The 15,116-nt window shown below is 42.7% G+C and overlaps 1 protein-coding gene across 13 annotated transcripts in view; it reads right to left on the minus strand.

Moving 5' to 3' along the window:
- Positions 1-10,756: 10,756 nt before the first annotated feature.
- ZNF384 (zinc finger protein 384) overlaps positions 10,757-15,116 on the minus strand; it is a 29,258-nt gene continuing 24,898 nt past the window's right edge. For 12 of the 13 annotated variants that reach the window (XM_019476148.2, XM_014603935.3, XM_059720422.1 and 9 more), the window contains one exon: positions 10,757-15,101. In XM_019476148.2, coding sequence (XP_019331693.1) covers positions 14,823-15,101 — 279 coding nt within the window. In that variant the 3' untranslated portion in view covers positions 10,757-14,822. The remainder of the gene's footprint in view (positions 15,102-15,116) is intronic. The other variant, XR_009458985.1, reaches the window with a different exon arrangement.

Consider the following 15,116-nt stretch of genomic DNA (forward strand, 5'->3'; position numbering starts at 1 on the left):
AAAGCAGCCTTTGTTTTGCCTGGGGTCCCCTGGGCCAGAGCCTCCTTCCTGGTCTGATGGATGGACCAGAAGCAGGAGGTCCTAGGGCTTGGTGGTGCCACACAGAGCCTCACTGATCTGAAATATACAGCACCAGACCAGTTCAGGACAGGTAACATCCTGGGCATGAGCCTTCTGAATCTTTGCCAAGTCTCTACCTGGAACCCTGTGTTGGAGTTGGGGGATTTTGAAGCCCTGCTGGTGGGTGGGGGCACGCATCAGGTTCTTCAAAGTGTTCTCCAGTGTGCAGTCCTTGCTTGCTGCTGTAGTTCCCCAATTTCCTGTGAGCATTGAAGGGCTCACATCTTGCTCCATGTGGTCACCCTTATCACCGAAATTCAAATGTACACCAGATCATGTGGTTCTGCCAGCCAGGTCTGGCTTACAGACCAAGAGTTGAGCACTCCTGCTTTAGCCCGGTGGTTCTCAACTTTGTTGGGCTTGAAGCCACCCTTGGGAGATGCTAGATCTTACCACTTTCACTCATTTTTCCAGTATCAAAAAATATTACAGCAGTTCTTGTGCTGCAAAGAACTCAGACCACTACAGATTAGAGTATCTTTGACACCATGGATTCCTATTTGAAGCCTGGTCCCATCCAGACAAGTGCAGCTATGCAGTATGTGGTGCCACAGGCAGGTCTGCAGCACCATGTACCTACCACACATTCAGCTGTTCTCCATGCTGCAAGGGAGCAGCACAGGGGAGGATTGATTCTGGATATGAGAGTAAAAAAAAAAAAGCAGAGTGGTGCATGCAGGTACAGTGCACACTGTGCAAAACTGGAGACTGGCTGGCACAATCCAGCTGCCAGACAGGCTTTGAGCAGCAGGATCACCAGTGCTGCAGCCCCAGGAGGCCCACAGGTAAGGCTGCTAGGGCCAGCCCAGTGCTGGGCCCGCATCCTCTACCCCACCCAGGGTAACCTGTCATGTGCCAGCAGGCATGTGGCACAGGCATTCCCTGGGGACAAGCAGCAGCAGCACAAGGTGTGCTGCTACTACTTGTCCCTGGGGAAGCAAACATCTATGCTCATGTAGACAAGGCCTCTGGGTTTATCTTTTGAATCAAGCATACTAAGTGTTTGCCCAGCTAACTTTGCTCGTGTTGACCGAGCAGCAGCCCTAAAAAAGTCTCACAGTACTCCAGGGTGCTGCAGCACCTTGGTTGAGCATCACTGCTCTGAACAGTAGAGCAATCCATTTCTGTCGTACTCTCTCAGTTACCTGCATTCCCAGGCTTAGGATATCTTTGATCCTGAAGTGCAAGGATTTTGGTAAGTGATATCTTTTATTAGACCAACTGCATGGGATAAAGTTCGACAAGCTTTCGAACGCGCATTGTTCATCAGGTGTGAGGCAAGAAGCAGGCACAGTGATGAATGATCAAAAACTGTGTAGGGCTGTGAAATTGGAGAAGAGAAATTCTCAGGGGTAGAAAACAATTAACAGAGAAACAAAGTTTGATTAATTGGCGATCAACATTTCAGGAAGAGGGTTGTTTTCATTTGTAGCACAAAAGATTTTCAGTAAACAGGTATATTTGTCATCCCTGTTTTGGACCTGTCCTTCATAAATTTTTCAAATACCCTTTATAAACTTAGTTACATAATAGCATCCTGGGTCAATGAGTTCCACAAGGTAATTATGATTGTGGGTATGTGACTAAAAGCGGGGGGGGCAGGCAGGGGAGAAATCTTGTTTGCCATTTTATTGCCTGCTCAGGTAGTTTTGTGAAATCCTTTCTGTAACCCTCTACCATTAAACTTTGGATTTGACTACCCAGAATAATTCTGATCACTTGGAAACTTTGCCACCTCATTGTTGACTCCTTTTTCTAAGAGGGTAAGATATCAGTTGACTTAGTCTTGGTATCCAGTCAGCCCTCCCATTGGTACCAGGGCCTTTTGCTCAACTTTTGATAAATTAGATGTTATGGCAGCTCCTCCCTGCACTTAGGGGTGCCAACCCTCCTTGACTGGCTGGGAGTCTACCGGAATCAGCATCTATCTCCAGGTGACTATTGAGAGCAAATCTGGGAGACTGATACTGTGAACGGGTTGAACAATACAATTACAATGGGCTGAACAATACAATACAACATTACGTCATGTTGGGGGGAAAAAATCTCCCAGAATAGCTTCAGTCAGTTGGCAATCCTACCTGCACTTCCAACTGAAGCAAGCTTACCATGCTTTAAGACTCACCCTGTGTTTCTCTATTTGTTTCTGAGAAAATAAAATAAAAGTTTCCATCATCTTTCCTCCCCCTAAAAAAAACCCCAGTGCAACTGCCACACCTCCTTTCCAGCCATTTAGCCATCAACATCCCCTGAGAACTAAGTGCATCTCCTTCCCTTCCCTCTCCACATTGCTCTGGGCTCCTTTCAGGCCATGGCAGGGATGGGGTTCTGTCATGCTCAAGTAAGCTCTGCAACAGAGAACATGAAAGGATATTTAAAATGTACGGAAGGGAGTTAACAAGAGGCAGGCTAGTTGCTCCTTTAGGGAGAAGACAGAAAGAGGCCCAAAAGAGCACGAAGGGATGAACAGATAGAGATGAAACAGGTTCCTGCTGCAAATAAGTAGAATGATGTTCAAAGTCATGGCTGAAAAGGTCAGAAAATCCAAAATGTTTTTATTGAGGTGTAAGGATCAAGCATCCTAGCTGGGTCCCAAAAGAACACTGTCATAGTCAGCCTGTTTGGATCAGGTGCTTCATGGCAGATATTTAACAAGGATCAGTAGGCTAAGCCCTGGGACCCATGCCTCCCGCATAAAAGTTTTGAGAAACACTGTCCTATATAATATAGCAGATGTTCTACCTTATACTATGAGGAAGTAGGGAACGTCAGCCTCCTAGGCCCATCCATTAATTTAGGTATTCCACACCGCTCATTAAGATTCTTCAAAGTATTAAATTGTTGGATTTTTAAAGTAAATCTCTAGCCTTCACAAATAAGAGGACATTGAAAGTGTGATCTAAGAATGCACTGTTGCAGTGCTGTCTTCCTGAACCTGGAGGCAACCTGAAATAATTAAAGTGTGAAATGCCTCACTCTCCATAGCCCAGGGGCAGGAAAAATATGGCCCATGGGCCGCATCTAGCCCGCCAGGCCATTCTATCCAGCCTGCAGGACCCTTAAAAAATTTAGAAAATATGTATTTGCTCCTGGTTGCCTATCAAAGATGACATGAGACAGGGGCAGTAGGAGAAGCCCAGCCCCGCCTATGCACAGCCATTTCCTTGCTTCCTGCTCCAGCACCAAGTGGCTCCTGTGGGTACACGGGTGTGCATGGGCGCAGGCAGGGGCAGAGAGAGCGAGAGAGAGAGAGAGAGAGTGCATGTGTGTGTGCAGGCAGGGGAAGAGTGTGTGTGTGTACGCGCGTGTGCACGTGTAGACAGGGGCAGTGTGAATATGCATGTGTGTGCAGACAGGACACAGTGTGTGTGTGCGTGCACGTACAGGCAGGCAGGGGCAGAGTGTGTGTGTGTGTGTTCATAGGGCACACATCTACATGTTCGTAGAGTCCCACATGCACACCCCACCCTACATGTGCACCCCACCCTCACACTGCCATACATGCAGACCCCCACACTCACACACCCCAGCCCCCCCAAACAGCCCCCCACAAACCCCATACCCACCCACATGCTCCCTCACCCCTCATATCTACACACACACACAGCCCCCCACAAACCTATATCCACCCTCCACAATATACAAGCGTAAGACTTAATTTTAAGCTATTGTGCAATCATCTCTGTGTACACTACACAAAAACACATGTAAACCAGAGCAAAAATATTTTTTGAAATCAAATTAATGAATGCTGTAGATGTTGGCTTTTTAGAATATAATTTGGTATTTTTGGTTCTGAGATGGCAAAACCCCTTGCTGAAAGGAGTGCTTTTGGGGGCAAGGGCAAGGGACTTCTGGAAGCAAAGGTCAAGGATTAGGCGATGGGACTTTCAGTCCCAAGATAGTGACCAGGGGGCAGGGCACCTGTCAAGGTGCAGGGGTACCCATACGGCCCTCGACAGCTTGTCAAAACTCGGTAAGCGGCCCTCCGCTTGAAATAATTGCCCACCCCTGCCATAGTTTTTTTTGGCTGCTAAAATGGACATGTAACCTTTAAAGCCATTTCACTGATGATCATTATAGAAGATGGAATGGAAGGAGACACTGGAATTAAAATTCACGAAGTGGAGTGTTGCTGCATGAAAGGAAATAAAGAATGAAAAAAGCACAATATAGGAAAAGAACAGAGAAAGGAAGAAGGAGGAGAAAAAAAGAAGGGAAAACTTACTGTGAAATGCAGCAATAAGGTATTGAACAAATAAGGAATTAAAAGGTCAAGTAAGTTCCTATGCTAAATACATGTTTTACTCTGGCTTTTTTGTGCAAGACTCCCCAGTATCAGTGGGAGACCTGCTATGGGTGGTAGAGAATATTTTGTTGTTAATTCAAATACTAGTCTACTCACCATGTTGATGATTCTATGTCAAATTATGTAATCACTGAAGACAATGGCAAAAACAAAGGCATGGCCTACCTTAAGGGAGTGTACTTGTACCTATACTATTTAACATCTACACCAATGATCAGAGAATTTACCCAGGTATGAGACGTTTTATTTATGCAGATGATTTGTGCACCGCTGCCCAAACTAAAATCTTTACCCAAGGCTGAGGCCACACTAGCATCAGCACTCTCAATGCGTTGTCAGGCTATTACATCAAGAATCAACGATGTGCCAATCTAAATAAAACACAGATTAGCATCTTCCACCTTTGGAACCCAGATACCAGTAAGCAACTCAACCTGGAACAGAATGAGCTTTGCCCCTGCCTGAATCCTATCTAATTGGGAGTGACAGACCATACACTTTCATATAAAGCACATGTAGAAACAACAAAGCACACAGTTAGTTCCTAGAACAATGTAGTAAAGATGCCCATCAACTCTAAATGGGGTGGGGAGGAGCTAATCCAACAATATTATGAACTACTGTACTGCACTTGCACTTTGCTATTTGGCAGTTGAATGCACATGCCCGATTTGGGAAAGATTGATACGTGCAAGGAAGCTAGACACTGTGCTGAACAAAAGTGGCAGGTGCATTACTGGATGCCTTAAGCCAATGAGTCAGTAATCTCCACTTACCCACCAGAATCACCCTACCAGATATCAGGAGAGCAGTAACAAGCAAAATTGAACGCACCCAGAAGATAGAAGAGGCACCCACTAAAACCCTATGCAAACATGGAGGAAATTTTCAGACTACAGAACACTTACTGGCCTGCCCACATGTGGGAGAACCATGTACCAAAGACCTTGCTGAGGCTAAAGACCAAGCAATAATATGTACCTGCTTTTGGACTCAACTACAAACATGGTGACAGGACACGAGAAAATGGTGATGACCATAATTTAAAATAGAATTTGGCCCATCTTCCATAATGAGCAAATTTCTGCTATCCAAGGTCTTAGTCTCTGTGAAGTCCTGGGGCAGAGAGTTTCACAGAGTATTTATGTATTGTATAAAATATTTCAGTCAGTTTTACATTCTGACTTTCAAGTATATTGACTGTTGTTTGCTGGTGTCGTACAGTATAAGTGTATGCTTGTAACTGTCACCTCTGTTCATCTTGCTAAACAGAATAGTCCCATTTCTTTCAACATGATGGAAGTCTCTCCAGTGCTCCAATTGCTTTTGGCAGCCCCTCTGCCATATCCCTCAATTTCTGACAGCCTTCCTTGAGATATGGCAATCAGAACTGAACATGGTCTTCCAGGGTAAAGATGTCCCATTAGTTCCTTTTATGGTACTGGGCCATTTCCAGTATTTTTCATCCTAGTTTTTAAAACTAGATTACTTTTTAAACGGTTGCTGCATGTTAAACAGGTTTTCATGGTGTCTCTTTAACAACTCAGATTAAACTGTTACGCTGTATATTTAACATACCTGGCACAAATCAACAAGAGTGAGGGAATAAAAATTAATCCACTTAATAGATCATACATTCTATTTCCCCCATTTCACTTTTGGTAAAAGTCATGAATACCATAAAACTTAACACCTTTCCCCCTCAGGTTAGCCTTTTCCAAATAGTTGTACCTGATGTTATTATTGTGGGCATTGCATGCAGGGAGGAGATGGTTTGGATGCTGACACTCCTGGAAGGTCAAAATCAAGATTATGGGTGATGTCATAGATTACAAAACAAGAAAGTCTACATGAAAACAACAGCAGCTTCTGGATTTAAAGTTTAGGATACTCAAGTTTTCCCTCTTTCTTTAATGGTTAGTTAATTTAGTCATTTGCACATAAAGAGCTGAAATGACCCTGACAATGTGCATAACTTTACATCTTTCTAGTAATTTTATTTAGTACTGTGTTGCCCATTCACCCTAACTTGTTCAAGCTCTTCTGACTTCCTCATTTTATTCTGTCATGAAAAAGGTGAATTCTCACAATATTTTTTGCTGTCAGCAAAATATTTGTAACCTTGTTGCTCTTCTCCCTTTTCAGAACCTTCGTAAGTAATATCAACCATCCAGTACAGAGTACTCAGGGCTGCCCCCTAATAATTACGGCACGATGAAAAACTTCTATCCCATCTCTCTTTTCCCATCTCTTAGACAGTATCTAATACTTGAGTTATTTACCTCTGATACAACATGACTTAATTTTCTGAACAGCCTTGGATGAGGGGCTTCTGCAAGGGCTCTCTGAAAAGTCAAATAAATGATGGCACCTGGTTTTAATCATTTTAAACTATTTTCCTGATTCTGCTAATTCCCACAGCTATCTCCCTAGCCTCATTATTAGAATTAAATGCATGTGCATTCTGCTCCCCAGTACAGTGGTTTTTTTATACGGCTCCATATTATTTGTTAGCATGTCAGCTCCTTCGTTCACAAAATTCTTCAAAAGGCTTTGAACACTTTCATACAAGTCCTTCTCCTTGTCCCTTTCCAGACTGTTAGACTTTTGGAAGGAGGAAATATTTGCCTAGTTATGACTTCTATGGTATAACACCTTTGCTAAAAGAGCCACACCTCTGCCCCAAATATTTATATCCCCAAGTAGTATGATAGGTTTGTTTCTTTAAAGGAAACTAGTGTACCTACAAACCTAACTTTCTAGTAAGGTGGTAGGCTGGAGGGTTAATGTGGAAAATGAGTCTCCTGAGCTTTAAAAACAAGCATGCTGAACCGTTCTAAGAGGTTCTCTCTACATTTCTCAGGGCTAGCCTCCGACACACTTTTTCACAGCCCTTGAACTGTATGCCTTTCACAGCAGAGATCCAGGAATCTCACCCTCCCTCTTCCCTAGCACTGTAGGGTGCCCCGCATTTTTCCCCATCTGGGAAAGCTGCAAACCACTTATGCTTTTTCATCAACTACACCAGACTCCTCATCTCAATTGCTACGGAACTTATCTAAAAAGCTCCTGTAAGCTGGGAAACTAGTTCAATTTTAAATGAAAAAAGGGCCAAAAAAGTGGCCACATTCAAATATTCCAGCATGTTATCAACACAACCAAAAGTCAGGGGCAAACCAGGCAGAGGACCCACTTCTCTTGGATTCCAGTTCATGTCTGGTCTTAACCATCCCTTTTATTATTGTGGCTCTCCTCCCCATTCAACAAATAACAATTTCATGAAATGAACTGTTTGCTGGTGGTGTCTTGGTGCTTTTCCAAAGTAGAAATGTCCATTATGCAGAAATCTTGGCCAAATCCAATTGACCTAATTGTTCCCATTTTCTGTCTGAATAAGTAAATCATCTATCTGAGAAAATTTGAGTTCTGTTTTGATTCAAGTTATCTAGTATACACCTTAGCTATATTATCTGTAAACGCCAAAAAGTAATCCTATCAATTATATAGATCCTTTACTAGATATAGTATATATTAATAACGATATAGAAAAAGGCAGAAATGTCCAATAAAATTTTCTATATTTGGGAAACAGCTGGATGATGTGTATTCATATCTTACAGTGATAATGAAATATTTCCTATTTCACTGATAATTCAAGAGGGTATTAAATAGTACCTAAATAAACACATTTTAAATCTAAAGAGCAGGATAACTTTCACTTAAGAATTTTAAGCGAGACTTAGCTGTGGAAGTCTTAAACAGTATCAGTGGTTCAGAAACTACCTTGGAGCACTAGAGAAATTCCTAGAGGACTGAAGAACAGCTGCACCAGTATTTTAGGATGGGGAATGTGATGACTGTAATTACAGGCCACTCAGCCACCCACTGATCCTGAACAAAATCGTGGAAATGGCAACGGGTGTTTGCAAAAGAATAAAAGAATGGCAGCAACATAATGCCATTCAACAGTGTTTTAGAAAAAGCCTTTCAAATTAATTTCTCCACTACACTTATAACAGTACAAGCTTGGTTGATAAAAGTAACCTAACAGGTTGATCAAATACAAGGGTGTCCAAATGCAGTCCGCAGGCCAGATCTGGCCCACAACACTCTATTCATTTGGCCAACAGTGCTGCCTGTGGGCTCTGGACTGAACACAAATGCCACATGCAGTTCCAAGCCCCAGGTGCTACATGTATTACGTAAGGCTGGTCTGGTGCACACCGAATGTGGCACACAGGATGGGGGCCCACATACCGTATGTGATGCATGGGGCCAGCCAGAGACAAGCCCTACAGGAAGCACCTGCACCAGACCAGCTGTGTGTGCTGGACCAGCCTGTGGGCCTGATCTGGTCTGGGAACCAGCCCCTCGCCCCTGTTCCAGCCGTAGGGCCAGAGGAATTTGATACCCTTGACCTAATAAACTTCTGTAAAGCATCTCAGTACCACACAACTTTGGTTATTCATATAGGAAGAAAATGCAAATCAGACTTATAGTGTGGGGGCTAACTGACATCCTTGAAAACAGCAACTGATGAAGACTTAAAGGTTATGATGCCTGAAGTTTTGATACCTCTAATAACACAGGAATCAGGAAGACTTAAAAATCACTTTGGGTGAGCAGTCGGACTTTCCTACAAGACACTTGAATGCTGTTATCAACTTCCTTTTTTCTCAAAAGCTGAAGTGATGCAATTCTAGTCTCAGAACCTGCACACACAGATGTTTTATGGTAGAGGGCTCTTTAGCCTAACAAAAACATAAGAAGAGCCACTGGCTGCAAACTGAAGCTAGAGATATTCGAAGTCAGAAACAGTTTTTAAACAGTGAGAGTAATTATCCCCTTAAAAAACGTATCTAGTAATGGACTTAATAGATTCTCCATCACCAGAAGTCTTAAATCAGTGTCCTTTCTAAAAAGATAGACTGTAGCCCAATTATAGCACATCATCAGCTTGGCTAAATTTAAGGTTGAGACTTACTGTTTAAGCAGACAACTTCTAAATGGTTTAATATTCAAATGCTGACTCATCGCTAAAAAGAAAGTTATCATTGGTAATGCCAATTAAGAGTAATCAGAATTCAACAAACAAGGGACACAAAGGCAAAAGGACAATGTGCTGACAATGGAGTAAAGACAGAAGATGTAACAACAAGATTAGACAGCCTAGGAAGATGCCTATCAGGTTCTTCAGAAGTGCTGATAAGCAGTGGAACTAATGCATCCTATGGAACTACAAGAATACAGAATTCAGTAACCTTCAAAAAAGAAAGTCCAGGTGATCTTTCTGCAAAACCCTCCACCAGTTTTGCAAGTGAGAAGACAAAGTTAATAAAGTGAATTGCTGGCTGTACAACTGGTGTTCTGTCAAGTATTAGTTCACCTCCAAACGCAGAGGGCATGTGCATATATGAATGGGACTATGCATCTCACAACTAGGAATGGCTTATCTTACCTAGAAACTAACTGGAGCAGCCCGATAGACTATCAACTAAACAGAAAAAGGGGGTGCAGAGAGAGAGAGAGGGGAAACAAACTCAAATTCAAAATATTGTAAACAAGCAGAACAAAGATGACACATAATGAATAACAGTTACAACCAAACAAATCTTGCTTCTCACACATAATGAAGACATTTTCAGTACTTGTATATGAGTGCTATAAGTATGTGTAACAAGAAAAAGGGAACTAGACATTCTTTTCAGTTCAGGAGCTGAGAACTGGGATTCCCAGAACTTTGTGGATGACTGGAATGGTAAAGTGATTGGTTACAAATGGCTCACAAAGAAGAAGTGACTGCATAAGGGCTGTAGGTAACGTCTGAAGTTTTGACATAGGAATTTGGAATGCCTCTGGATCCTTGTGCTGACTAACAAAGCTCAGAAGCAAGTATCCCCTACATCAGGGTCTGTTACAGACCAATTGAATCAAGTCAGAGAACAGCACATTGCTCTCTCAGTACCTGCCTGCAACGAACAGTTGCTATGGGAGACATTTACGAGAGGTCCGATATAGTTAGTAAAACATAATTCAAATTCCTAATATTGGAAATCATTTTCTTTCCAACATAAGAAATTTCATCCAATGCAAGGTAAAAAATGTGGACCTCAATAAGAGGGATAAAGATGAAATAATCATTTATCTGGAAGTTGATATTTGTCAAGGGACCAATGATTATGACCTAGTAACATTCAACACAGGCCAACAGAAGATAGTTCCATTTAGTAAATCGGGCACACATACAGACAGCATCTCACAAGGGCAATTTACTTGAGTTGAGAAAAACTGGGTCAAATAGATTAGAAGGAAAAATTTAGGCAAATATCTAAATGAACACTGAGTTCAAGAACAGTTTATTACGCAGCCACAAAACCTATGATATCCCCAACCAAGAAAGAGGGAAGGAAACCTTAGGTAAAAGTTCACCTTGGTTCACTGACTAAGTCATGATAGCAATTAGAAACAAAAACATAATAGAAAAATGAAAAACCAGATATTGATTAATATAAAAATTTAGAATTATGAAAAGTGCAAAAAGTTAAGATGGGAAGCTGAAGTCATCAGAAGACAAGCCCAGGATGGCAGGACTAAGGAGGTTGTATTTTTGGTCTTGTTTTTCTCTCAAAGTATATTCGGAACAAAATAAACCCTGGCAATAATACCAGTCCACTGACAGATAGTACAAAGGCCAACAATGCAGGAGGCAGAAGCAGTCAACAAATACTTCTAAATTCAGAAAGACATTGGATGATATTCTAATTATGAGGATGGCATTCTTTCCAGTCCAGTAATAATGAAGAAGGATATTAGACAACAACTATCAGATAACATTTTTAAGTCTGGAGGCATGAATATCTTGCACCCAAGAATACTAATGGTTGAATAAGTAGAACTCTGGCCAGTCAATATTCACTTTTAATACATCTTGGAATACCAGCAGAATTTTGTAAGACCAGAAAAGCGCTAATGTTGTGCCAGTATTTAAAAAGGACCAGCAGGATACTCGAGGTATAATAAGGCTGGTTAGCCTGACAGGAATCCCAGACAAAACAACAGAAAAATTGATAAAAGATTTAACTGGTAAAGGATTAAAGTACAGGAATATAAATCTCTGATCCAAACTAGTCAACGTTGTTTTATGGAAAAAAAGGTTTTGCCAAAATATCTAATCCCATTCCTGGATGAGATTATCTTTTTTTTTTTTTTTTTTTAAAGCTGACTGCATAGATGTAATAGACTTTTGTAAGGCATTTGACTTGGTACCATACAACATCAATTCTTTTTCCCCACTATACAATATAGAGCATACAATAAATGGATCAAGAACAGGCTGACAGATCTCAGTTAATGGAGAATCAGCATGGGGGGTGGGGCTGTTTCCAGCAGGGCTTCAGAGGGACCAGCACAAGGGAGAGATGTAATACAAGATTTCCTTAATTGATCTAGAAGTATAAAACCACTGTTGATAAAATCTGGAGGGCATAAAGATAGGGCAATCATATGGTGATCCAAACCATTTGGCAAACCTAAGCCCATTTAAACAAAGAGCGTTTTAATACAGCCAAATGCAAAAACTGCATAACTAAGAACAAAGAGTAAAGGCCACAGCTACAAAATGGGAGAACCAGCTCATGAAAACAAGCAACTTTGAAGATTTAGGGATAATTGTGGAAAGCAACTCAACATTGAGTTTGCCATGTGCAATGCTGTTGTGAATCTTGGAGGACTAATGCGTATGCAGAGGGGAAATCACCCTTCTACATCATTGGTGATTAAATACTGACTCCAGTTCTGGCATCCACATTTAAAAAATGCTGACAAAAAAAATGGACACGATGTAGAAAGAACCACAAAGATAATGCAAGGGCTGGAGGAACTAGTTAGCAGTGAGAGACTTGGGGGCTCAATCTGTTTATCTTATCAAAAAGTAAATGGAGAAATTTAATAATGGTGGTTAAGTACTTTGGGGGAGATGGGGTGGAGGAAGGGGACACACTGGGTAGTAAGCACATTTTAATTTAATGGAAAACATGTAATAAAAACCTGTAGCTGGAAATTGAAGCCAGACTAGTTTAAATTAAAAGTTAGCTGCAACTTTTAACTATGATGGTGATTAACCATTAAAACAAACTACCAACGGAAATGGTGGGTTCCCCATCTTGTCAGAGACTGGATGTGTTCTTGAAAGATATGTTTTTGCTAAACAACTTAATGGTTTCTATGAGAAAAAAAACCTGGGTGAAAATGAATGTCCTAAAATATACCTGAGGTCAGACTAGATGATCTGGTGGCCCCCTCTGGCCCTAAATTATGACTCCATGAAACAGCACCACTATTCACTGCAGTGCCTGGGTCACAGATGCATGTAAACAATCCTTACCTCCAGCCCACTTGCATCTGGTGCAAAAGACAAGTGCACAAATTTTCTCTGTGGAGCTGCTGCTCATGTCCCACTGTTGACAAAGGTAGGGCTGCACTATTCTAGCATTCGCACAACTGCTCTGGATTCAGTTACATGACATACTGCTCTCACATGCTATGGTGCACAGGGAAGGAACACACAATTCTCACACATTCTTACCTTGTGCATTGGGGCAGGTGCTCACAATTCATGCGCACATGAGCACCACCATGCCCCAAGGAGCCTTTTACACAAATTTATTTCTATACAATATTTTTTAAAAAGCCCTCTTTCATACAGAAGTTTGGAATCCTGGAGTTTCGTTTTAAATCCCAACATCGAACAATTTTTCTTTGCCTTTGTTTCTTTCTTCTGAACCAGCCTCCATGATCTAGCAATCCAAATTGAAAGCCAGATAAATAAAAAAATGACACGAAAAACCATAAATCACATGGACCAAAACCAAAAAAAAAAAAAAGAGGGGGAAGGGGATGGTCAGGGGGGAGGGGGAAGCTGGAGACAAAGAGAGAAAGAGGGAAGAACAAAGATTGAAATTTTTTTTTTCCAGGATAATGCATTTTTATAAACACAGAGATAGAAACAGTTACAGCAAGGACAGAGCGGTCCAGGATTGGGGAATAGATATTTATATATATATTTATATTTTTATATATATATATATAAATTCAAGGGGCCTTCAGTTTATTCCTGGTGGCTCCCCCATCTCATTGGATTGGTCTCTCCTTGTGGGGTATCTGTCCCCTTTCCACTGTCAACCTTCTGGGGAATCTGATTTTCTCCATCTAAAATGCCACCACTGCCATGTGAGTCCAACCTGTCTTGGCAAGGAGCCTAGGAGTGCCCATGATAACATATGAGCAGAAGCTAGCCTTTCCCTGCCTCATGCTGGCTCCTTAGATCTGTGCCACTTCCCCCCACCCTGCTTTGGGAACCAGAAGGCAGATTACTGAACTGGGGGGAAGGGAAGGGGGGGAGGGGAAAGATGGGTGCTTGAGAGTTAGAACTGCTGCCACGTCTTCCTGGAAGAGGGATTAAGGAGAGGGAAACAATGATCATTGTGGCAGTCTCTTACCCTCATCTCCAACTGCTTTTTGGTTTGCTGTTGATGCCTGCAGACTTCTTAGGGGGTGGAAAAAAATCAAGCTACTATTGCATCATCCACAAATGTCAGGCAGAGCAATGAGCTGGACCCCATTCTCTTGTATCTTTGTGGGGGTCTCCTCCACCACCTTCCTCCTACAGCTGGGAGGGAGAGGGAGCAAGTAGTTCACAGAGACTCCTCTTACTCTCCATTGATAAGGAGAGATTACAGGCCTCTGTACCCCTCAGCAGCTTAGGCACCTTGGGAACACCCCTCACTTCTCTCCCACAAAGTTCTTGTCTTCATCTAGGGAGCAGGGGGATTTCTCCCATCCTGGGCCCTATGGCAGGACAAGTGACCCCCCATCCTCCCCTTCACAAGCAGGAGAGGAGAGTGAATATTCTCCTTTAGACACACAAGGAAATCCTCAAAGAAAAAACCTCCAGCTGTCAGACCCTTCTGTGGTCTGCCACCAGCATGTGTCCGAGCCCCGATGTACACTGACACTCTTTCCATCTTATCTACCCTGCGTGTCCCAGGGGGCACCCCCCATAGCCTGCACATATAATTTTACAATTATAGAGAAGGCCAAAAGGGAGCTTTGCTTTGTGTGTAGAATGTAGGGCTCTTGCACAAGGAAGCGATCCCAACACTGGAGTGGGGCTCTTACACAAGGCAGCACCCCACTATCAGGCAGGCTGCTGCACAAAAGGATGCCTCTGGAGACAGGATGTCACTTAAGGGGTTGCCACTGACAGGGTATATGGCCAGGAGAGGCTGTTACAGGAGAGGCCAGAGGCTGTTGCACAAGGAGGGACCATTGCACAAGCAGTGCCCCTGGGCACAGGCTATGCATGAGAGGTTTTCTGCTCCTGGGGTCATGGTCTCTAGGAGCTGGAGAGATGCTCCACCTGGATGGTGCTGGTGCTGACAGTGAGGCAGATGTCCTTGTGGTGCTCTGAAGTCTTGTAAGGAGTCAGGTCAAAGGAACACTGTGGGGGAGGGTTAGGGGGATTAGTGTCTCCAGAGGGGCCCCCTGCTGCCCCACCACCTTGCGGCTGGAAGTGCTGCTGCTGCTGTTGAGAGGCTTGGGCTTGGGCCTGAGCCACTTGCTGCTGTGGGTCAGGGATATTGTGTTTCCGCATGTGCTTCATCAGGTAGGTCTCCTGTGAAAGGGCAAG

This window comes from Alligator mississippiensis, chromosome 1 (genome assembly GCF_030867095.1).
Source record: "Alligator mississippiensis isolate rAllMis1 chromosome 1, rAllMis1, whole genome shotgun sequence".
Taxonomy (NCBI): Eukaryota; Metazoa; Chordata; order Crocodylia; family Alligatoridae; genus Alligator; species Alligator mississippiensis.